Genomic DNA, 26,496 nt, shown 5'->3' on the forward strand with positions numbered 1-26,496 from the left:
CCAGCTCTCAGTGCTTGCGCAGTAGCACTTCACCACGAGGGTGTGTTGAGTTCCAACAGCTACCTCTCTATAAAGGAGATTAAAAAACAACAAATGAACAGTTAGCAATCTTTTATTTGCTTTACTTGCTACTCTGTGCTTCTTTATCCCTTAAAAATAGGGTTTATGTGAGTCATATTCCAGTTTCCTCAAAGTTACATCTTTGGACGTCCAGCCATACTTCTTCAGCTTGGTCTGCCCCCTGACAAGGAGCCAATGGGTACTGCAATAGCATGGTGATGAAACAGGGGAAAACTGCTACAGGAAACCAAACACTGTTGGTTCAACTTGCTTCCTCTTGGTCACTTCTGTTACACTTTCTAGATAAGTAACAGACCACGTAATATGTCGTATAAATAGAGCACATACAATCTAACTGAAATTAATGTGAGACAACAGAAAACGTCCATGTTCAGAGTCCATTGATACTCTGGGATTCCGGTATGGAGAAAAGATTTAGCATTTCCATCTCCAGTGGGTGCAAGGTGCCTCCTGTGATGACCAAAGAATGCAATGGTTCTCCCAAGTCCACTGTGCACATTTGCTGTAACGTGCCTGCTGCAATTTTCTGGTCCTCAGCGCCAACTCTGGCTAAGCCAACACAGAGTGTCTCCTCGGTGATTGCTGTTTAAAATGGGGGGTAGGGGAGGGAGAGAGAGATGTTACAGATCAACTGGGCAATGCTTCACCTTGTTCAACGCTCAAAAATATTAGCACTGCAAGTCCGCTGAAAAATGCCCTAAACACCCGAAACCTCTCTAGTCACTCACCACAGACCAGTTACTTTACCTTCTGAGAATTCCAAAGGTTTACATAACCTTATGTTTTAACAACTTCAAAAAAACAATTGGCTGTATTTATACTACACATAATGATAGCACATCTGTCTTAAAACAGGCTGTGAGTGAACATCTATATGATTCACACACATAAAGACACATAAAGATTTCTTTTTGTTTATATTTCTTTGTGTATTGGTGTGTGCACATGTGTGTATGTATGTGCATGCTGATACTCATGGAGGCAGAAGAGGGTGTGTTGGATCCCCTGAAGCTGGAACTCCATGTGATTGTGAGCCGTTCAAGGTGGGTGCTGGGAACCTAACTTGGATCCTCCTTGTCTTAATTATGGTTTCTATTGCTGTGAAGAGACACCATGACTACAGCAACTCTTATAAAGGAAAATATTTAATTGGGGCAGTTCGCTTAAAGATCGGAGATTTAGTCCATTATCATCATGGCAGGACAAGGTGGCGTACAGGTAAGCATGCTGCTGGAAAAATAACTGAGAGTCCTACATCTTTCAGGCAACAGGAAGTGGTCTGAGACACTGGGCAGTATCTTGAGCATATGAGACCTCAAAGCCCACTTCCAGTAACACACTTCCTCCAACAAAGCCGTGAGTTCTAATAGTGCTACTCCCTTTGGTGGCCATTTTCTTTCAAACCACCATATTCCTTAAGAACAGGAACTGCTCCTAAGGAGCGAATCATCCTCCTGCACCAACACATAAATTCTTGATATACATTTATACTGACCAAGACACAGGAAATATCAGGAGACTGAGAAAAATTCACAGACGAGAATTTCTCCTTAGTCACCTAATTAGTTACAGAATAAAACAGCTTTTTTTTTTAATTTAAAAAAAATGTATTATCTCTTAAGTGGTAGTTGTGTGGGGTAATAATAATAATAATAGCCATTTCTGGATACTCAGGCTTTATTTTCAGAGTAAAGATCCACAGCTCTCTTTTCATAATCAAGCACTTTAGTGTACAGCTGAAGACCTGACTTCTTACTGCTTTATCCTGTAGTTGAGAAAGTTTCCTCCCTGAAAAGTGACTTAAAAAGAAATGGACAAGGATTTATACAAGGCAAAGAGGGCACGTGAGGAACTCAGTGCCACTAGCAGGGACAAACCGTGCAATGACTGGCTCAGCAGAATGGCTCAGGAGGGAAAGGCACTTGCTACCGTGCCTTGATGGCCCGAGTTTGAGTCCTGGGACAGGTGAGGTGAAAGGAGAAGCAGCTCTTGGAAGCTTTCCTCCTAACTCCATATGGACATATGGCAAGTGTGCACACACATAAAAAAGTACATGATTGCAACAAAGATTTCAAAACATAAATTATCACTCAAAAATGCCTTAATGCATGTTTTTACTAGAGGTCAGGCAAAAACAGTGCCTATAACAGAATATGACAGGTATATATAAAAAGTTCTCAGCAAACATTTATTGACTACACTTTACTGTATAGCACACACTCTGTCTACCTATTAGGAGTGTTGTCTTTAACCTAAAGAAAACTATTCTATATTTCAGTGTTAAGGAGATGAAGCAGAATAAATGTATTTTTGTAGGGTAGATTATTGATTAGACCCTATATGGTAGCACTCTATTTTATCATTTATATATTATCATGTTAACATAAAATTAGATTATAAGTAAAATAATATATTAAGTTATATATATATATATGTTCTATATATAAAGTCTTTTTTGTTTTGTTTGTTTGTTTAAGACAGGGTTTCTCTGTGTAGCCCTGGCTGTTCTGGAGCTAGCACTGTAGACCAGGCTAGCCTTGAACTCACAGAGATATGCCTAAAGCCATGTGCCACCACCACCTAGCTAAAAGTCTTCATTTTTAAAAATTTAAGTTATGACAATTTTACTGTAAAGAACTCAATTATTTTTCTTTTAGTATACCTTGAATCCTGTGGGGTTTAAAATTAGAAAAAAAAATATGAGACCTACATAACACGGCAAAAACACCGACAGTGCTGTGTGGTGTGGGTGTGTGTCAGATGCGTAGTGACATATCTATCTGTAGAGAAACAACCCAAGGGGCTCTGAAGTACCTGGTTCTTCCCCACGTGCTCTCTGATTGTGAACAATTTCTAGAAGCTGCTGGGCTGCCTGGTTCACACTCATGTATCGAGGAGGTTCATAGATCTTTCTTCCCCTGTAAGCATAAAACTAGACATCATTGTTCTTTCCCGTGAAATCCACTTATGGCATTCAACACAGTTCCTCCCCTGACACATTCGAGCGCCACAGCCCACACTCTCACGTCTTCACACGGTACCCACTTCTGGATAAACCAGGGTTTATAAACGTCGGTGCAGTGACTGAGTTTCTTAAGCTTTCTTTCTGCTGTCCTCAAGGCCACTGAAATGGCAGCAAGACTGACATTCTGAAAAAGACACACGTCTAAATCGAAGGATGCCTTAGCAGACGTAATTCAAACTGTCACTGGGGTCCACACTCGCTTTTATTTTCACGGTGCTGGAGACTGAACCTAGGGCCTAATGCACACTAGCATTTTTTATTAATACATTTCTGTATCTTTTCTACTTCTTCCTCTAAGAAAACTGTCAAGGTCTGAAAATCTTTGACAGTAACAAGATCATTTCTACATGCCTCGAAAACCTGGCGAGTTTACCAAATGACTGTAACAAAAAGACAAGCTTCTGAAACTTGTAGTCTGCACCGATACTTACTGATCTACAGTTTCTCCAAGCCTATGCTGTCCAGCAGAAGCACAGCACAGTGTAGTCTCAAGCAGTGCAGACATTAACAGTAACAAATTACAGAGACAAAATTAGTTTCAATAGCATGTAAATATATTTAACCCAATATCCCCATATTATATTTGAAAATGTTTAAACACTGTTTTTATACCAAGTCTTTGAAATCTGATAAGCATTTTCAGCACATTTGTTAAGCCTTAATTAGAATTTTTTTTTTTTTGGTTTTTTTGGTTTCTCTGTGGCTTTGGAGCCTGTCCTGGAACTAGCTCTTGTAGAACAGGCTGGTCTCGAACTCACAGAGATCCGCCTGCCTCTGCCTCCCGAGTGCTGGGATTAAAGGCGTGCGCCACCACCGCCCGGCTTTAATTAGAAATTTTAATATGTATATAAAATGTATGATCATGAAAATAGATTTATAAGGATAAGCTGGAGGGAGGACATAACTAAAATACATTGTAAACATGTATGAAATTTCCAACAAATAAAAATCTATTTAAAAAACAGATTTACATATTAAGTTGTCTCAAACAACTTAGGTTTTAAATTGTTAGTTTAAAGTTAAAGGGAACTTCAGTTCTTCAGCCACATTTCGAGTGCTCATCACCACGCGTGGTGGGAACTGCTGTATGGAGCACTGCCTCACTAGGAGAGGACCCCGCACTCACACACGGAAGAAGCCATACCTCCTGCCCCCCACCCAATGTCACACATGGGAGAAGCAGCCCCACCCCTCTATCCCTATCGTCACACACAGGAGACAGACACCCCCTCTGCCCCCACCCCTATCCTTATGCGTGGGAGAGGTGACCCCCACACACACACACAGGGGGAAGTGACTCTATAGCAGCAGCAGCAGCCAGAGGCTGATGTCAGGTGTACGCCCAAGGTTCTGAAATCCCAACACATTCATTCACTCCACCCATATTTCAGGGTGACCTTTAATGCCCACTGCTGCTCTCAGGTTGGATCTATGAATTCTGCTGCTACCTTCGCCTGAGCACCCTGCTCTATCTCCTGCAGGAGTCAAATATTTACTGCATCACTATGCTGAGAGCTCATCTTCCTCCATCCTTCGACTCGGCTCACTGGAGCACCTATGGTCCCGGTCACAGAACTGAAACACGGACGCACCTGATGAGATTCTCCAGAGACTGCTCCTTCACTTTGATATCTGTAGGGAGTAGAGGACAGCTGTTTCAACTTAGTTATTTGCCCCCAGTCCTCCAGCTCCCACTAGGGATCATGTACATTTCTGGGAATCTTCCCAGATGCCCCCAAATGCTGATCTGAGTTGTGGTGTCTCTGCTCACACTTGCGTGTGACTATTTTCCTACGGGGGTTAGAGGAGCGGAAGCCTGCAGCTGTGGAAAGCAAACTGGAGTTTGGCCCCGACCCTCCTCTGCAGGGATCTAGTTTCCTGTTGGAAACGGTGATAAGGGAAAGTATTAGATGATGTTGGCACGTGTACTACTTAACTGATCAGAATCTTTTAACTCTTCTACCTGGGACTTGCATAGACTCATCTGAAATGTCTGCTTGCATTCCTACCCTTCAGGCATCATCCTATAAAAGCCTCAAAGGATAAAACTTAAGCTAAAAAAAAAAAGAATTCTCACTGTTTAGTTTTTGTTGTTGATGTTGTTTTCTGAAACAGGGTTTCTGTACGTGTAGTACTTGCTGTCCTGGAACTCGCCTTGTAGACCAGGCTGTCCTGGAACTCAGAGATCCACCTGCCTCTGCCTCCCAAGTAAGTGCTGGGATTAAAGGCCTGTGCAATGCTACCACCGGACAAAGATTCTTACCATATTTTGAAAAGAAGTGTTTTCTTTCTTACAGTGGTAAGACATCAGTAATAATGCATGAATACTGTAGAAACAGGGCGTCAGAGCTCCGGGCACGGCAGGGAGAGGCATACACGCTCTGCGCACGCTCGTGAAGCCTGGCAGTGCAGCATGGCAAAGACTGGGTCCCTGCACTGCACTGCCACTGTGCTTAGCTGACCACCGTAGTGCTTGAGAAACTGAAAAGCAGACTGGCTCTGTGTCCTTACAGGACTTCACACATGAGCCACAGCTGCTTCCTGCTTTACAGGCAAAATGAATGGTTCAGCCAAAGTTTGTTTCTATAAAATAAATATGGCACAACTGAAGAGCCTCTGACAGACTTCTACAGCTTTGTGAAGTGATAGGAAAGCTTCTCCTATTGACCAATTCTACAATATGTATTTAGAAATTACAACTATGATTAATCTTACAACTGGTTTTCAATGTCTGTGTGGCACTTAAAATATTTAAGTATTTCTCAAATCTGAAATAATGATCATTATTTAATTAGTTCTACCTGTCTGGCACATACAAAAATGAATGTTATTGAAACTATGGCCTCCAATACAATTAGTAATAAAAGTCATATTTTACTTTAAACAATATCTTGAATACTTATGGTAACATTTCCCTTAAATCATTCACCTTGAACTTGTAAAATGTCTACTGTAAACCATGTAAAGCACAGGCGTCTACTGACTATGTAGACATGGCCTCCTATAACTTACTCTAACCCATCTGAAACTGTGTTTAAGCAGTAAGTTCCAATTATTTCATACAGCCTTTGTTTTCTACTCTAATGCTTTGTACTTAAAAATATCTATGTAACTAATGTTGTATACTAACTTCTTACTATATCACTATATCACATATATACATGCTATAGCATGTATATGCATATATACACATACACATATCAAATATTTAAAATAAATCACTACAACTAGCTTGAGAAGTACTCCTACTCTCAACGGCCCCACGAGGCAGGGGATCGTATTCTTATTTGCTATGAAGACAAAGGCTAAGAGTTATTTCTCAATAGTTTCTATCTGGTAAGCAGAGACACTGAGATCTTGTTTTCTGGTTCCAATTCCAAGTGTCATTTCAAGGTTAATTTAAGATGTCACTTGTGTTCTGGTCATCAAGGGAAAAGTGAAAATTTGATCCCAGTATTCCTGTCAATTACACGTAAGATAGAAGAGGCTCTTAGACATGTGACTTGTTAAATCTCGAGGGTCTAGACAGAGCCCATGTCCATCTGAAACTCAGTGCTAGTATCTTGCTGCACAAAGCAGTCCTAGCCCTTGTTTCTATGTTAATCGGGAAGTAAAATTTGGCCTAGAGAGTACAATAAAGGGGCTGGAAATAATAGGTCATTTGCATTTTATTCTGTTAACAATTAACAGAAACTACTCAATAATCAAGATCAACTGCAAAAGAGATTTTAACAAAATAAGAGAAGCATCATTTGTGATTTGGATAGAGAATATCCTAGAAGATGTAGAATGATTGGTGACAATAGTAAATGCTCACCACGTCTGCTGAACTGCAGCGATGATGGACAAATTTATAAATACAGTGTCTTGGGAAGGATCTAGAGGTTCTAAGAGGGAACAGCAAGTCTTGGCATGAACACAGAATTTGTGTAGTATTTGGTGCTGAGTGTATGGGAAAGAGCTGTGTGCATACAGTGGCTAGCCTATGTCATTTTGCTTTGCTTTGTTTTTTTTCTCTACCTAGTTATTCGCAGAACTATTTTAATTCTATCACAAAATGAAAACAAGAGAGGTCTGACAACTTCAGCGCATGAGAAAAAGGGAGCTTCCTGACGCTTACCAAGTAAACACAGTGTGTGCATGCCATTTTCTCTATTCTTCTTCACTTTGTCAAAGAAGCTTTCTGGTCTCCAAGTGTCCGTCCAAAAAACAATAGAAACTGTTTCTCCAAACTTGTACAACTAGAAAAACAAAACGTTACTTAATGATAAAACAATCATAATTATTTTCTAAGATAAGACCCCTGAAACAGGACTGAAGAGAAGGCCCAGGCTAAGAGAGGGAGGGCTCAGTAGTTAAGTGCTAGTACCACACTTCTAAGGACCCAAGGCTATGCAGCTCATCATCACCTCACCTCCAGCTCCAGGGAGATCTGACCCCTCTGGCCTCCATTGGCACCTGACTCACGTGAACATTACCACTCCCATATATGTAATTAGAAACTTTAAAAAAAAATCAATTTTAAGAAAAAAAAACACAGAAAAATAGCTCTCAGCACTCACAAGAGGCGTCAAAAGTGTAGTATTCTGCTTCACTGATGAGACTACCAAGCCTTAGAAAGATCAGCTGACTTGCCTAAGGTCACACAGCTAAAAATAAGTAAATACACTACTTAGGTCTGAGGGAATGAATGTTCTTATCTACTGTCTTAGCTCAACAGAATCCACAACCGCATACTCACACGTGCTCCTGATCACAGCGTACACCCTCCCAGTTCAACAAGCGCATCTCTGTCCTTCATGTCCAAGTTCAGCAACAGGAGCTCCCCCAAATCTCTGTCTCCCACAGGTGGTCCACCTCAGTTCCCTATCACTACAGCTAAGAGTTTTTAAACTGGACTAGCTATACCTGTCCACTGCAGCCTGGTCCTAGAGCTTGTGTGAAGAACAGGTGAGAACTGGAGGCTGCCTCTGTAACCTGCTGGCTGTGCAGGAAAAGTACCGATACCATCGAAATGCACACAGTGCTAAAGTCACAGAATGATCTAATTCAATTTAAACAGTTTGGTACAACTTGCAAGAAACCTGGAATGTACAGACACTGAAAAGCCACATCTAGTAACCTGTCACAGATTAGAAAGTCATGTTATTTTTCCAAGCCTTGTGCTCTTCTGTGAAATATGAAGAGGCGGGTCTTAAATGGGCACTGGAGATGCTCTTTCCTGCAGTGAAGCTTCCTTCTCACTTCCGTTACAGAAGCTGTGGCAAGAGGTGCCAGGAAGCAGACAAGAAGGAAGCAAGAAAAGGTGGGGTTCTCAGGGCATTCCTCCCTTCTCTAGAGCGGCTAACACTTCTCAGCCTCTGCATACCGGAGTGTTTAAAACCTTTATAATCATCATGGCACCTCTCAGTCCTAGAAGGATTGCTCATCATGTCCCTAATATGCTACAGATGCTGATTTACCTATCAAGGAGCTTTATTCTCAAAGCCCATTTGAGAGTTATCCGAGCAAAGCATCCTGGGAGGGAAGCCACCCTACTCTGTAGCAGCCATGTTCACAAGACCGTGTACAAAGACCCTGTTGCTCCAAATAGTCAGTCATGCATCTTCTGCATAATAATCTGTATAATAAGATTTCTCTCTGAAAAATACATTTTGAGTTCTAAGATAGGATTCTTAGACTCCAGTTCCCAGGATCAACTTCACGGCAGAGGTCCTAACTCTGCAGAGGAGTTGTTATAGCTGCTGTCCTATGAGAAGCAAATTTACCCAACAAATAGTGAATACAGATCACCTACTCTACGCCAGGCAATATTCTGGGCACATTTTAAAAGTGATAAACAAATAGATGTCTGGCCATCATGAAAAGGCTGAGCGCTGACAGAGCTGACAAAGGCTCTGGACACACAGCAGTGGTTCTGGTTAGCTGACAGAGCTGACAAAGGCTCTGGACACACAGCAGTGGTTCTGGTTAGCTGCCTGTCATCGACAAGGCAAATACTCTCTGGCTTAGACGGGAACATCCAGCATGGTAAGTGTAATGAGCAGAGTTCTAAGGACTGAATAGCCAAGGGCCCGCTGAGTGCCTAGTCGTGCCTCAAACACTGTCAGAACTCCGTATATGACTCATTGGTGTACATGATGATTATAGAAACATTTTCTAAACTGCTATGTCCTGATAGGATCCAGCTGCTTTCTTTACTGGCTAAGTTCAAAAAGTACCAAATATGTAAAACTACTGTTAGTAAGTTACATTTACAATGGACAAGTTCAATTATACATTTTAAATGGAGTTTGTCACCTCTCATCAAACTTGAAACATGTATTATTTCATTAAAACCTTCATGGAAAACTGTATTTCCATTTATGTATAAATATTTAAGAGGCTCTGATATTTTAAGAAATATGGGAACAAAATCATGGAAGCAAGAAATTCTTCATTCAAAGACAGAATGATGAATTCTTGAAAAGGGACTTGCGATGCTAGTCACATCTAACGTAAGAAAGTGCTCTCTGTGAAAGACTGAAGTGCCACCCAATGGGGAGACTGGAGAAACCTCATAGGCACGGCCTCCTAGGACTCTGGTTTATAACTGCAGCCACTCCTGTGGCAAGAGTGCAAACGTTGTCAATGAGCACTACAACAGTACATAAACACTCTCACCACTGAGACGGCAGGGCCTAAAGAACACAAGGACCAGCACTCTGCATTTCAAAACAAAGGACTTGGCATTATCAGTAAACTGTAAGAGAGCTGGAGCGAATCTCAACGACAGGAACTGAGGTGCAGAAGCCTGGACACTGCTGTCTTACAGCTCTGTGTGCTACAACCATACTTCTGAGAACATGAGAGGTTCAAATCTGACAATGTTACTACTTCAAAGCTAAGTTTGAAAAACTACAACATCAGATATTTTCTCGGAAATCCTAGGGAAAATACAGATCTGTTCTGCTTTCATCTGAAATAATTTAGAGAGAAAGCAGCCCAACTGACTTGGTACTGGATCATGTACGGTTAAAGAAAAAAAAGGAAAAGAAAAACCTTCAACTCAAAGTCATTCACCCAGTCATTGTGTAAGATACTAACTACTGAGGCAAAGAAGACACACAAGAAAGACACATAGTAGGCAGTTAACAGCCCTTGCCAATATGACATCTGGACCCCATCTTTTCTATTCCACACTCAGAGAAAAAGCACCTGAAAGTGTCTTCCGAAAGGCAGACTACGAGTTGGAACTTAAAGAGATCTAGAGGATGAAGGTGCAGAGGTGAGCACGGGAAGAGAGGGATGAACTAGGATGGTATAAGACAGTTACCAGAAAGAGGGGTGGTAATGGCGCATGCCTTTAAGCCCAGGACTTGAGAGGCAGAGGCAGGTGGATCTCTGAGTTTGAGGCCAGACTGGTCTACAAAGTGAGTTCTAGGACAACCAAGGGTGTTAAACAATGAAACCCTGTCTTGAAAAACGAAAACCAAACAAACAAAAAAAACCAAACAAATAAAAAAACCTATGCTCTCATATATGATTGGGAATCCATTTGTGAACTAAATAAAAAAGAATTATATTTTGAAACATATTACTCCAAAGACAAAATGTGATTTAGAAGGCAGAAGATAAGCAATTTAACTCAGGAAATACCTGTCGTGAATAGATTTTTTCAATGCTGTCATAAACACATCAGAAGGTAGAAACCAAAGCACTAATAGTAAAACCTGAACACAAACATTCGGCATAAGAGAGGTTTCTCCGAGCTGTGGGAGTAGAAGAACAGCACAGTGAAACCCACAATCTCCTGCACGGGAAGAACGATGCCCCTGTGCTCACGATAATGGGTAGAACAGGTGTGGTGGCACACCTGTAATGCCAGTTGGGAGACTCAAGCGGAGAGACGGCGAGTTCAAAGTCAGCCTGGGCTATGTAACCAGACCACTCAGAAAACCACAACAATGGCCAGCAAGACAGCTGAGAGGGTAGAGACACCTGACTTGACCATCCCGAGATACACGTGCTGAAAGGACAGAAGCTGCTGTCCAAGTTGTCCCATGACCTATGTGCTCTTACTGTGGCTCACACATGCACCCCCAACATATGCTTATTTTTTAAAAAGTTAAGACACTGAGAGAAAATCAAAATAAACATTAAAGACAAATAAAAATTAAAGACAAATTAAAATAAATAAAAATTGAAGACAGAGTTAACGGGAAGGAAAGGGAAATGTTTAATAAACACACTAATGAGGAGCCAGAGATTAGGTAGGTCCTGTAGTGACAGCCATGCAGAGCTCTGCTATCCTCATTACCCAGCTCAGCGGCCCTTGGCTGTGCTGTACTTTCTTCAATTACTACCATAAATCCTAGAGCACAACGGAAGCACCTAATGTTCCTAATGTTCGGGGCTAACAGTAGGAACACTACTACACCCTCAACAGTGGGACTGTCACAGGACTTGAAATGAAAAAGGAAGCCAGCTGTGCAGTGATGTTTTGTTTGTGTTTTAACAGAGAAAGCTTGTCTGAAGATCAGAGTACAGAGTTAAGCCACTAGAAGCCAGGAAGTGGTGGCGCTTTAATCCCAGGAGACAAGGGGCAGAGGGATCTCTGTTAGTTCAAGGCCACCCTGGGTTATACAAGATTGAATCTGTCTAAAAGAGAAACAGAGCTTACACAAAGGTGATCCCAGCACTTGGGATCCCACACCTTTAATCCCAGCACTAGGGAGGAGACAGGAGCTCTGTGCAGCCGGAGGAGAAGTGCAGTCTAGGCAGTCAGTCTGAGGACAGGATCACCCTCTCGGTCTCAACATTGGCAGAGGTGAGAACTCTCTAGTGGATGGCCACTCTGCTTCTCTGATCTCTCAGCTTTCACCCCCTAATATTTGACTCTGAATTTTTATTATTAAGACCAACTAGAATTAGTGCTGCACATTTCTGAAAGTAATATACATTTTTCTAGACTAGACGTACTATATAAACAAAAGAACACATAGCAATACTCAGGGTCATTTAAGCAACAGCCAGAGAAAGTGGAAGTATTTCACAGAATGAGAAAATTACATAATTATCCATGAGTTCCTTGAAGACAAGCTATGGCTGCATCCAAAGGCACTTACCAAGCAAGCATTAAGTAGATATACATTATTTATTGAATGAATGAAGCATGTTTGTCTTAAGGAAGCCTAATTTGCAACCCTCAAGTAGACTTATATGCTTCAGCTGGAAATTTCCACTAAGGTTGAGACTTATGGTACAGAATCATATGACCCACCTCTATCAGAATGTTTATTACTAAGTTACAGATATATATATATATATATATATATATATATATATATGGTCACATATGTAGATGTGTTAAGAAGTTCTGCAGCTACTTGCCATCAATAATTATGATCAACAGGAATCTGCTGTCTCTCAATAAACTACCAAGTTAAAGAGAATAATCAGTGCTTAGTTCTGAACTATCCTTGCAAGCTCTTTAGGGAACAACAGAACAGACAGGCTTCAGAGGGGTGACAAGCTGAATGCAAAACACTGTGTCCACTGCTGGGTTAGGAATTGGTAGCTGCTATGTTTGATGCAGAGATGACGGAGGTATGTTTTGCCCAGGTCACTCAAAGCAGGCCCTCATTTCAACATCTTGATGCCTGTTTCTAAAATCATGACAAAGCACTCCAAAAGGACAGGACACCATCCAAAAGTGAAGCCTACTTCCCTTTACAATTGAAGTAGAGAACATGAGGAGGAACCTGCTAACAGTCTCCATCTGGCAGGAGTATTTCTGGTAATCAACACCTGCTCTTTCAGTCCTGATAAGCCAAAGGAAGATAATGAAGTACGCTCATTTTCTAAGACTTTTATTTCCTTGTGTTGATAGTTCTGAAGGCATGACGTCATTCCTACAGCTGCAGCAGCATTTGACTGCGTGTTAAAATGTAAATTCTCCTGGAGCTCGAAAGATGACTCCATAGTTAAGAGGATATACTACTTTTCCAGAGGACTTGAGTTCAGTTCCCAGCATCTGACTGGGAAGTTCACAAGTAACTACAGTTCCGGGGGCTCTAACATCTTCTTCTGGCTTATGTGGAACCCACATGAACACACACAATTAGGGGAGTATATGGGCTTAGAAAGAGGAAAGGAGGAGATGATATAATTATATTTTAACTTAAAAAATAATAACTAGATAGACAAACAAACAAACAAACCATTAAGTAAATGTAAATTCTCAGACCCCATATAAGATGTACTCTCAGAAAGTTTGCTGGTAAGGCTCAGCAGTCACAAGCCCCAGAGGAAGGTCTGATGAATACTGTCTCTGACAGTTACTTGTTCAGGCTATAGTATCTTCCACAAATGTAGTCCAAATAGTAAAGAAAAAAGTCCAAAAAGGAATGGAATTCAAGTGGAGATCTGCATTATACATGTATGTAGGCATTTATTTACTAAGTGTGCCACGTATACATAATTGACTGCCCCCCATTTCTATGCTTCTAATTCAATGAATTTCTCTAACCATTGAGCAAAAATATTTGGGGGTTTGGGGGATTATTTCTGTAATTAAAATGTACTGCTTTTTCTTGTCCATCCCTAAACAATACAACCCAGCTATTTACACAGCACCTGCACTGCGTTCAATATTCTAAGCACTCTAGGGATGGATTAAAGTATGAGAGTCTATGTGCAGGTTGTATACAAGTATTAGGCTATTTTATAGAGGCAACTTGAGCAACTGCAGATATAGCATCTTCAGGGGCCTTAGAATTAGTGCTCATGAAAAAGACAATTGTCATTTCTTAAGTGTGTTTTAGGCTCAAGAACTGTTAAAAAAATATCAATTCCTCTTTTCCCTGGACTGGGAATATTTTGGGTGGCACAGAGGTCTATCTCCACAGAAGCCACTGTGGAGTAGAGAGAAGAGCAAGACACATTCTGCGGTGCACAGACAATGTCATCTCATATATAGATTAGACAGTGAAGATGGGGACATGGTAACAGCTGTCCAACAAAAGTTCATGAAAGCTAAATATTTTTTAAAACAATATATTAGGCATAAGTACAATTTCAGGGGTATATATGGAACCTGTCAATTCTCACAGCTAATTCCTTCCCAAATGGACCTCTTCCACTTTAGATAGGGAACAATCACCTCTTGAAACAATTCAGAAGATCAAAATGAGAAGGCAGCAAATTTAGCTCTTAGTTTATACAAGAGATACATTTGGAAGGTATTTGTCTTTTAATGTTTAAGAAAATAAAACAAAAACAACACTTCTGGGAAAACATGAAAAAGGGCTTCACAAGACGTAAATTACATCCTTCACAAGATGTAAATAAAAACCAATAAATACGTATATACATCCATAGTTTAGTGTTCATACATCTTTCTTATCACATTTTCTCTCTCTCTCCCTTTCTCTCCCCCTCTCTCTCTTTTTCTTTAGTAACTATTAAATCTTTCAAGGTATCACTGCCCAAAAGGAAGTTTTTGGGTTTTGGTCTGTTCCTTATTCCATCTCTGTTACCAATGCAGGAACATTTTGAGGAGTCGTTTCTCTACCTGTCATATTTATTGAGGCATTAACATTTCAGAGTCATGTGAACAGCTCTCATCCTGCTCCAATAGAGAAGTGCTTTCTACTATAAAGACAAATTGGCAAGAGTTGTTTTAAAGTATACATCCTAGACAAGAGGGATGCAAACTCCTAAGCCAATGCAAATATGATAACTAAGAGCAAGCGGTAAGTATGCAAAGTGACTGTGTACACTTCTGTCTGATTCTTCATGAGGAAATTAGAATTTATACTGGATGGCCAGTATTAGTCAATGAAACAAAGCTATCCTTCCTAAGTAACAAAGAGCTGATTTTAACGTATCTTATTTTTTAAATGTTTATTTATATATTTGAGGGGGGCATGCCATAGCATGCATGTCAAAGTCAAAGGGCAACTTGCAGGAGTCAGCTCTCTTCTCAAAATGTGGGTCCCAAAGTTCAAACTCAGGCTGTGAAGCTTGGAGGCAAGCTCTTTTATTTATTAAGCTAGCTCATGGTACCAAATGTATCTTTTTAAAACTATCTATCCATAAGTGATGAATTTCAGCAAGATAGACCAGGGAAGGTCTAATTTCATGGATTCTAAAGTACATAAATTTTTCCTATTAAAATACAGAGAGACACGGACTACGTCTTTAAGCAGTTTCTTAAAAAGCACTGCTGTCCATGCAGGGATCACCGCTGCCATGAACCACACATGTGTCAACAGTAGAACATATATCACACTTGGACAGGGGTACCAATAGCTTAAGAGAAAATCTCAGAAACATCAATAGAGCACTCTTTCAAGCTCTCTGAGCCACACTTGCTGGAGTTAAAAGTAGCTAACTTTACACCCCAGCACTTGTAACATGGCCTTCAAGCCTTCCTCACTGGCTCTCAGCTCTGTATTCATTTAAGGAACACGCTCTCAGGGAAAGAGAAAGGGACACTGTGTGGGAAGCTCAGGCTCAGCCGCACTGATGAAGTCACTGGAGGAATATAAAGACTGCTGAGGAATGCTTAATGTAGTTTGCTCATTCTTTCCTTTTTTTAATGTATGGACAAGATCGATATAAAGTTAAAATCATTCTGGAACCAAATTTACATGGCCTATTGAAAGAAAGGGTTAAATGAAGGAAAATAACAAAAACCTTAGCAAATATTTTAAGAGTACATCTCGAAAATTAAGCTTTATAGCTCCTGTATGAAATAAGAGTGAAATCAGCCTGGCACTTGCAGGAAAACAGAACACTCCCCTTGCAGCATTACCTGTAAACCACAGCAGCCTACAGCATTCATTATGGAGGCATTGTGGATAACTTGGTAAGGGATTCCCAACTTTGTGGCTCTCAGAATAAGATCACTGTGTGTTGTAGCCCTGCAGAGAGAAAACAGGTTCAGTTAAGTGAATGGCATTAATCTTCTATCCTAGCTCATGAATTCAAGTCAAAGAGTCAACTGTTCTTCCTCAGATTCCACTAGGCACCTGCAGAGGTCTTTTATTTGGGCTTCTTAGGGATGCAGTGTGCGTCTACCCGCATCCCTCACAAGATGTCATTCCAGCCATAGACACTGACTGAAGAAAGGAGCGCGCTGTCCTGATATCCGCTAAAGATGTCTGGAGAATACAAACTCAGCAATCTGATTCTTTTCTCAGGATGTCTTTAGATAAGTTGTAATGATCAAAATGACTTACCACCTCAGACTTCTTTCATTTCCCGTGTTCCAAATATTCAAGAGTCTTCTCTACTCCCTATTTATTTCAAAACACTCAATTGTCACCAACCATAGTTTCTCCTCCTATCTCAGCTTTCTCCTGTACCCAGTGACCATCTTTACTCTAGCTCCTTCCCCAGCACCCTTCCCAGGCTCTGGTGACAATTAGCCTACTATCCATTTTTTAGATATTAATGCTTTAGTTTTTACATGTAAGTGGGACACTTCAAATGATGAATTTTTCCCTTTACAGTTCTGTGGTACAATTAAACCAAATTCTTTACTGCTGCCCTACTTGGATTTGTTTTTAATCTTAAAACTGAAGGTGAAACATAGGACACAGCCTCTTGGTCCTTCAATCTATTAAAATTCTGCCTGAAGAATTCCATTTGGAGTGTACAACTGTGTGCAGTCTTCCTATTTATAGCTGTGTTCAGTCTGGTTACTTATTGTATAGACTTAGTGGTGTGTGTGTGTCCCTGTGCACATTCTGACTGTTAACTTCCCTTTTGTGAAAAGTGTGATTATAACTAGGTAGGCCGGGGGAGAAGAGAATATATGTAAATATAAATTGAATACTATGACATGTAATCTCACATCAATTTAGAATGGCATTACTAAAGGGTCTTTTCATCTTGATAAAAACGCTAAGCCCTACTGGGGAAAGCAACATTAGCATGTTTGAGAAACTACTTACAAATAAGCAGAATCTGTCAACTGGTCAATGCATACCAAGTAGGAAGATCAAGGGCTTACACCCCATGAGGCAGCCAGCTACAGATTAAAACATGCCCACCAGGGAAGCCTGTTTTTAATCACACACATAAAATAAAACCTGTATGAAAAATTATCAGCAATTTGATTTAGAGTAAGTGTTTAAAGAAAATATAAAGATGTAAAGAATGTTTTTAACACTATCTTGAACAGAATCTTTCTACCTAATATTTTAGTTCAAGGAAAAGTAAATTAGATATTTGATGAGGGTGTTATTTTTAATTTAAATAGCTTTACGGGTGAGCTACTTAAATAGATGAAAAGAAAAACTGGTTTAAAAATGTATCATCATCACAAACTCATTTGAAATAATCAGACCAAGCAAACACACGTAAGTTTACTATTTCTAAACGTAGGAACTGAATTATCTAACCAGAAATAGTGAGGTTATTTTACCTTAACAGCGCACTTGTTATTTGGAGTTCTTTTAAAAGGAATTTCAAAAGAAAAGATGCAAAATGGCTTAACTGATGGGTTCATTCACATACATGAAGGCAGCTGTAACAGTGCCGCCATGACAGGGAGAGGAGCAGGGCAGTTTGGAAAATCACTGTTTCAAGGTGCACAGTGAAAATTATAACCTCAAGAGCTACTAGAAACACTGTAAATTTAACATTCATTTGAAAGGTGCTTCATATGCCAGAAAATGTCTGTACCTAGCAGTAATCAAACAGCTGCAGTACTTGAACTTGAATCTAACACATGGTTGGAGATGATCAGGCACTGAGAATGCAAATTAATTATCATTAGATTTTCAAAGAAAAAAACAGTAAAATAGTCCCAAAAAAATCTACAATTAGTAACTGGGTATCACCTGGAAGGTGAAGGCAGAAGGGCTAGGAGTTCAAGACTAGTTTAGGACACTGAGATTTCAATGCTAGCCTACATTACAGGAGACTGTCTCAGTCCAAACCAAAATAGCACAAGCAAAGCCCAGGTAACTGAGCAAATACACGGTAATACCACAACAACATGCGAGAAATTCACTGCTGCACGACTTAGTGCTAGGACAGCGCCACAAAAGTAGCCAGGGCAAAAGCAGAGACTAAAGAATAAAGGCACAAAATCACTGGATTTCAGCAGTGACTACATGAAGCCACTTCCTCTGCACATCTGCTTTCTTTCCACGGAGCTCCCTACCTCCTCCCCACCACCCGCCTACAGTCTCTTCTTCAGAGCCCTATCCAGATGCAGCTCAGCACTCATGAACACCACACCTACACACACATTCGTCTGCTCGCATACCTCAAAGTCTTGCAGCTTCTGTAATGACATCCTCCTGTTTACCCCTCTCCTCTGGCGACATGGAATCCTCACCTTTCCTAGAGCTTTATTTGTTCCTAGGCTGTCTTCTCTTTGTCTCTCTTCCATGGTGACCCTATCCATTCCTCTGGCTTTAAATACCACCCACATACCTATGACTTCAGAACAACCCGGTCTCCTGCTTCTAGAACCAGTCCTCAAGTCAGAGTGCATTCCTTCTTTTCCGTGTCTACCACATCCACTCAGTATCTTCCTTCTAAGCACGTTCTATACCAGTCTTCTCTTTCTTCCATCAGGAACCTCTGTCTCCTTGAGTCCACTCACATCAAGCAAGCCAAATGGCTTTTAATACTAGAAAGAACTGTGATTTTCTTGCTTTAAAACCCTCCAAAGATTTGCCACTAATTTCAAATAGGATCCCTCCAAAGCCTTAAAGATAGACGGCTCCTGTCTACCTCTGTGCACCTTCTTACACCCTCTCCCCATCGTGCTCCAGCCACTATGGCCTCTGGTGCCTTAACCAGTCTTTCTGTCTCCTCTGCTTGGAACGAACTGCCTCCTGAATCCATTTCAGTCACCTGCTTCAGTACAACCTTCAAAACCAGGCTCTTCCAGATGCCTCTGCATAAGTAAGCCTCCCTCCCCTACTCTCCCCACTTTACAGACTTCCCCAAAGCTACATTTTTTTCTTTTTCTGTGATTACCGTTGGTCACTCCCATCAACCTTTTAGGTCCATATCTTGCCGACTCATTAAGTAGGAGTTCCTATCCCAAGAGATGGATGAAAGGTATCTGGGTGACTACCTTACTGTTGATTCAAAACAGGCTTGTCTGTCTTTGCTAAATTGAGGTAAGCTATCACAGAGTTCTTCAATTATTATTTAATTAGTGGCAATTGTGTGCCAAGTATTATGAATGAAATTAGAGAACTAGACTCGTGAAGGATACTGTACATAGCCACAGGAAAGCAGAGACACACAGTTATTTTAACTGTTGTGAGGAACTATGTGAAAGCTAGCACAGTGAGGGTCATTTATAAAGTGTGCTCCGAAAAGACTCATCTACTGTGCCTTGTTCCCCAGCTGGTGCTACCTGGGAGGTTCTGAACACTTCAGGAGGTAGGACCTACCTGACGGAAGATCGCTGGGGGCAGGTCCTTGGGGACATCTTGCCTCTGGCCCCTTCTTGTGTCTGTCTCTTTCTCTCTTAGCTTCCTGTCTGGCATGGGATGAAAAAGCTCCTCTATCACATGCTATCTCTGCCACGATGGTAGTACACGGGGCCAAGCACCCCCAGTTTGAACCCCTTGAAACCAGTAACCACAGTAAATCTTTCTTCTCCTAAGTTGCTCTCTTGGGGAAATGAATCACAGCCCCATAAACTAACTGATACAGTAATCACAACTCCTAAGCTAACAAGTACACCAATCACAACTCCTAAGCTAACAGGTATACCAATCACGGCTCCATAAGCTAACTAGTACACCAATCATGGCTCCATAAGCTAACTAATACAGCAATCACAGCTCCATAAGCTAAGCAATCACGGCTCCATACGCTAACTAATACAGCAATCACGGCTCCATACGCTAACTAGTACAGCAATCACAGCTTCATAAGCTAACTAATACAGCAATCACGGCTCCATAAGCTAACTAATACAGCAATCACGGCTCCATAAGCTAACTAATACAGCAATCAACAATAATCCCATCGTCAAATGGAGCTACAAATTCAGGCTGGACTGACAAAGAACTATAGGAGAAAGAGGTGTGAGGTGACAGATGTGGAGGCCTGACAGATACAGGTGAGGAGGAAGCCTGAACTAAGGTGCCAAAGTGGAAAATGGTGATGGAGTGGCTTGGCTGGCATGTCTGTGGTCTTAATACAAGAATGGCAGGACACTGACGTGCAGAGCAGGCTGGCAGGCTTTAAATATTTAGCTAATAATAGGCGTCTAAAGTTCTCAGCTGAGGTCTTTAAATTATTATGATTTTTACATACAAACTTGACCATAACATGAGTCATGAGTTAAAAGACCAGGCAAAGGGGACAGAATATATTAACCTGCTTAAAATAATGGCATTAAAAGTAAAAATTTGAAAAAAGACAGGATATAAAAAATCTGGACAATAAATAAATAACCAATTGTATGTAGTGTTTCTCAAAGTATGGTGAAAACTTTATTTATTTACTTTTTAAATGGCTATATTAGTTTCTAATGGTTGGTCTCAATTTCTCTACTTATTTCATCTGAACTAGCAAAAGTCTGTGGACTTGTACCAGTCTAGAAGCCTCACTGTGGACAGCAATTCTATTGTATAATGAACAGACACTGCCGGTGACTAAGACTTCTTATCAGGTGACGGAAAACACTGCAGTGCTACCACGGTAGGTCTGGGAGGGGCATCCCGACAGAAGACGCGTGTTTTAGACAGGAGTACGTGCAAGTGAGAAATTCCATATAAAAGACATTTGCTGGTACGATTTTTTTATTTTCCTTATTTCATTTTACTATCCTATCGCTAAGAAGAAAAATAAAGGTACCATGAAATTTGAGGAAACCTTAATTTTTACAGAAAACAATGTCAGGCAGGGGCTAAAACAATTTAAATATTTTATAGTGTGTGATTGCTTGATATAATTTGCAATCAAATATAATGATACAGACTCTCTGGCCCTGCATACTAACATAAATTATTTTCTTTATGACAGTCGCATATACATGTAGCTCCATTGTTTTGAGAAATATCCTTGATGATGGACCCAGAGTGATTTAATTGTCCTTATGTTCCTCAAATCCGTGACATAAATCTTGGGTCACCAGCTGTAGACAAAGAACTCTTGTGTTTGGCTTGACACTAGAGATTGATGATGCTTGACTAGACAAGTAGAAACCCATCTTTCTGGTAATGAGGAAGAGCACTGCTCCCAATGGGGATGAGACATTGAAATCAGAGGCTTGATAAATGATAAATCCAAAGCAAGTAAGTGACAGTATTATTGCCAAATATTAGATTATTAAAAGGGGGGGCTTAGAACAAAAGAAGCCAAAGATGCTTGCAATTATCAAAGCAAATGGCAGACCTGACTTTTGATAGCACAGTGCCTTATTTAATAATGACACACTAGCTAATAGTATTTGATACCTTGTATAACCTTGCACAAAAACAAAAGCATCAAAGAAATAAATGTTAGTGTTGACACTTGTTAAGGCAATAATACTTTGGATGACATCTTTATCAAGTAAATTTTCTTCATTAATTTCCAAACAAAAAAATTAAATACAAAATTTTAGTTAGAACTCAGGTAAACTTATCAAACCCTAACATGGATGGGTTTAAATAGAATAAGCAGAGCTGGTAAACAAATAACTCACAGTGTCCATCTGACTTACCCAAATGGATCGCCCACCACCAGGAATGCAACATCGCTGACATCAGCATCCTTAAAAATATTATCTGCTTCTTGTTCCACTTCCTCTCTGTCAGCAAGAATCAATTTTCTTCCATAAAACTCTTCCTAGAAATTTAAGTAGGATATCAAGACATCAAAATGAGAGACAGCAGGTTGAGTCTTCAACACAGACATTGAAGAACAACCTTTGTCTAGAACTAGGTGCTAACCTTGGCAACCATCCAGACACAGATCATTCAGTACACCTCATCAGTGAGCCAGAACTCCATATCATGAAGCAATTAAACTCTGTCTTTGGGGCTATCACCAGATCCCTAGAGAAGGCAGACCTCTTAACATCTGAGGCCTCTAAATGTGTGTCTAATAGACCAGGCAGGACACCAAAGGATGAACAGAGACTATGTATTCATGAGCCCTATTCCTGAAACATGAAAATATGGAATACATTAACAATAATGACACGTGGTAGTGCAGATGTTTCATCCAATCTCTACAGGAGCGTTTGTGGTATGCTGGCTAAAATAAAAGGCCACGTCAATAGGAAATGACAGAAAATTATGATTTAGCCATTTACCAAAAAAAAAAAAAAAAAAAAGAAAAGAAAAAATGAACAGACCTACATAATTACAGGAAAAGAAATAAAGTTAAATACACAGGACGTTTCCATCCAAGCTGCTTTGTCAACTTATCTCCTGAAGTTCAACTCTAGAGAGCAAATCCAGAAGAGTGAGCCAGTGAACTAGTGGTCACGTGATACTGGTTAATGAGAGTATACAAGATCATGAGTCGTATAACTGAGTTTCTATGCAATTCAAAAATAGAAAAACATGAATAAAAAATAAATTTATTCCTCCACATTAAGAAGTCCGAGTTATTAAAAATTATAGGGACTGCTACAATGGGAGCAGTGGCAGCCAATATCTGTCAATCAAGGAAGTAGACAAACAAATAAGCATCCAAAAAAAATGCTACAATTCCAAATGAGGTAATTATATCCTAATATCTATATAAAATCTGTTACTCAAATGGGAAAACAACCTCACCTAGAGAGACATTTCATCAACTCTCAATAACACTGCTTACATAGATTTTAAAAAACGAATCCTTTATTTTTACATTTACTGTGTATCTTTTTCGTAATCATTCATCTTTACGGTTTACTCTGATTTTAGAAACCAGAAAACTTACAGTCAGAGGACAACTATACCTACATCTCTAAGAGAACACATATGATAACTAGATACCATGGCAAAAAATGGGTCTTTACTGAACTAACATTTCCCCCAAACAACTATGAAGCCACATGCCACCAGTGTCACTCCTACAGTTCTCTATCTCCTACATGTGGAGGTCAGAGGGCAACTGGAAGGAACTGGCTCTCTTCTTTTACCATGTGGGTTCCAGGGACAGATTTATATTACAGCTTTCCAGAATTCTGGTTTAGATAAAACCACTTCAGTTATTTTTAGACATATTATATTTTCTTCCTTCCACTACTTTTATAAATTCCTACTTAAGCCTTTCATTAAGTTTTATAATGCAGACAGAAGCATGACCACTTGTAACAAAGACTACGTTGTTTATACATCTTTATATAATACAGATGCATTCAACCAATTAGCACATAAGCTTTAATGTATCAAAAGAAATTACCTAGGAAGCTAAAGTTGTATGTACCAAAACTAATACCCTTTCCCAGACTTGCTGTCTCTATATTTCTTTTGGAGAGTATATAATACCACTACCATTTGGAGAGTATATAATACCACTACCATTTGGAGAGTATATACTACAACTACCATTTGGAGAGTATATACTACAACTACCATTTGGAGAGTATATAATACAACTACCATTTGGAGAGTATATACTACAACTACCATTTGGAGAGTATATAATACAACAACCATTTGGCCGTATGAAAACTGTGATCAATGGGAGAACCATCAAGCTTGGAATTTCTTTAGCAACACCTGTATGTGCCTTTTATAAAATCTTGACTGGTTGGTCATTACTAAGTAGAAAGAATGTGTTCATTACGGAAAATGAAATTATCTTTTTTTCACTGTGATATAATTATTTATAAGTTGAAACAGGACTTCATATTATATAGGTATAAGTCAACAATTTCTAAAAATCACTTTAGTATGAAAACAGAAAGAAGGGGTAAAAGAATGAAGAATGTGATTGAGGGGGAAAGGCTCTACATTACTGGAAATATAAGGCATGAACTTATAAATGACAGACTTAAGGTAGATAGTATCCTGGGGCAAGCTGCTCAGGGAAGAACAGGAATTAAGAACCTGGAGGAGGACATGAAGAGGTGACTAAGGAGCTTTGTAATAGGACAGTATCTAGGCCAAGCCATTTTGCTTAAAGTGGCTTCTCTGTTAGTGGTTCCTGAAGCCATACTTGTGTAGTTATTATCCACTGCTAAGACTGCGGAAAGACAGTACGCAAGTCTGGAGCAGCAGTTCGCAACCCGGAGCTGTCTTCAGTCTGTTTCTCGCCTATGTCACTAGCTGTATGACACTGGACAAGTTTTAAAACACCTGTGTGCCTAAGAAATGTGAACAGTGACTACAGAGCACTGGGATTGTAGCTCTGTGGTAGAGAGCTTGCAGAGCACGAGAGAGACCCTGTGTTCAATTCTTAGCACTGTAAAGAAAATAAACAAAACAGAGCAAAAAAAAAATTTCGTATAAACATTAACACTCATTACTATGCAATAACAGTTATTCTAGCACCTTAAAACATACTCATAACTTACAAGTAGGTCAGACCAAAACCCTGATTGTTACTCTGTAATGACTACAAATATGCTTTGGGAGGACAATAAAAAATATCTTGAGAAATAATACTTTACTAGCATTTATAATTTATTTACAAAGCATTTTGACAAACACCCTAATAAAATACTACATACACCTTCCAATTGATTATTTCTCTTTGACAAATGATGGCAGGAGCTTGGACATGTATCGACTAAAATGTCTGAAAACTTTCACGCTAGGCACTGTTCTAAGAGCCTAGGAGGCAGACTCTTCTGACCTCAGCTTATACAGGAAACTAAAAGTATAGGAATTGTCCAAGAACATGTCGCAAAGCACAAAATGTCCCAATTTTCCTCTAGGCTATTGTCCAACACCTTATTTTATTAACCTGCCCATTCTCTTAGATGGCTGTAAACGCATTATGGCCTTCGGTCAGTGATCAGAGACACAGTTCTGGCATCTTGAAGTAAGAGTCACAACCAGCAAGTGTGGCCAGCAAGCTGGACATTAGACACTATTTTTGTTATAATGCACGGCAAACTCAACAACAAGCCTTAATCAAGTCTTCAAGATTTCAAAGTAACGCTGCATCCTTCCGAATTCTCTGGGCTGTGAATCTTGAGAGGAAAGACCAGAAACTCTGTGGCTCGCACTTTGATTTGGAAGACTTGACAATTTGGAAAGCCCTTCCTCTCCTCCCACAACATACCCATCAGTCTTTCATCTCAATATTTGTTCCACTTTGAGTCTGACAATTAACCAGACACTGACCCTTCTGCTCATATTTATTATTTACATATTTACCCTTAATGAGAGCTGCTCAAGGTATACAATACACTAATAAATCCTCTGGATACTTAGTCTTGGGTTCACTCTTTATACACATGTGGGAATGCCAGCCTTCCTGGGAGATTTTAAGTAAGATCTCTTTGGATATGTTGCAGACAGAGAGGCGATCGCTGCCGTTCCCAGTGGAAATACTTCAAAGGCGCACGCTTTCAGATTGCTCGCTGACTGGACACCAACTCATTAAGGCTGCGTCAGCACCTCATTAGCCCTCAACTCCGAAAGGATTTCTTGGCTAGCTCATGAAATAACGGATTTTGATAACTATCCCCAAGAGTGTAAAATAACTCTCCTTTTTTACTTCCTGGAGAAAGCCACAAACATTAGAATTGTAAAGCAGGACAAACCACCGTTTCATTTCCCAAGTCGCTGTGCTAGTGTGTGAGTGCGTTTTCTGTTCTCTCCAGACCCAGGGTGTGTTTTAAAAGGGTCTAAAAAAAATGCAGACGCTTAGACTCTGTGCAGTCTAGTGTACGAGAATCAGATGCCGGCTAGTTTTCGTCCCCAGAGACCTGGTGACTTTAATAACGTACCAGGGCGTCCTTCCCTACAGTCAGGACTGAGGTGTAGGCTTCCAGATAGACGCGGCTGCAGCGTCTCACAACTTCCAGGCCCTTGACCGTGATGTCTTTGGCATCTCCCAGGCCCAAGCCGATCAGGTAAAGCATTTCGAACTCCAGGGACGGGGGAGACTGCAGGGCAAAGGGGAACAACAAAACGTCAGCTAATACCGGGGACCTAAAGACTAGAGGCGAAGATTAAAAACCAAGGGTGCTCCAGGGGCACGGCACCGCACCGCACGTGAAGTCTGAGACCCTGACATCAAGCATACACTTAGAAACGACTGGAATGACTCTTTTAAGTAAAGTTGAATCCAATTACCCGCTTCGAGACTCGTAGGTGCTTCGCTAACGCCCCTTAAAGTCTCACTGTAGCCTTTCTATAAACGCAGACCCCAAACCATGTGCCCGGCAGAGACAGACCTTCCGGGCCTCACCGCCGGTGCCGTAAAGCGCAGGGCTTTTTTTACAGCACTTTACGACGGGCAGAACGGGAGGAGGCTGGCGGCTC

General features: G+C 40.4%; 1 protein-coding gene across 1 annotated transcript; it reads right to left on the bottom strand.

Moving 5' to 3' along the window:
- Nucleotides 1-96: 96 nt before the first annotated feature.
- Nucleotides 97-26,442, bottom strand: Dph5 (diphthamide biosynthesis 5). Its single transcript, XM_075981546.1, has 8 exons — nucleotides 26,308-26,442; nucleotides 25,959-26,117; nucleotides 21,786-21,910; nucleotides 15,906-16,014; nucleotides 7,227-7,347; nucleotides 4,699-4,738; nucleotides 2,896-2,999; nucleotides 97-663 (listed from the first exon to the last, which is right to left on the bottom strand). Exons 2-8 carry the CDS (start codon nucleotides 26,091-26,093, stop codon nucleotides 452-454), a joined length of 846 nt encoding a protein of 281 aa, XP_075837661.1. The 5' UTR covers nucleotides 26,094-26,117; nucleotides 26,308-26,442; the 3' UTR covers nucleotides 97-451.
- Between the last annotated feature and the right edge of the window lie 54 nt (nucleotides 26,443-26,496).

Source organism: Microtus pennsylvanicus, chromosome 7 (assembly GCF_037038515.1).
Source record: "Microtus pennsylvanicus isolate mMicPen1 chromosome 7, mMicPen1.hap1, whole genome shotgun sequence".
Lineage (NCBI taxonomy): Eukaryota > Metazoa > Chordata > Mammalia > Rodentia > Cricetidae > Microtus > Microtus pennsylvanicus.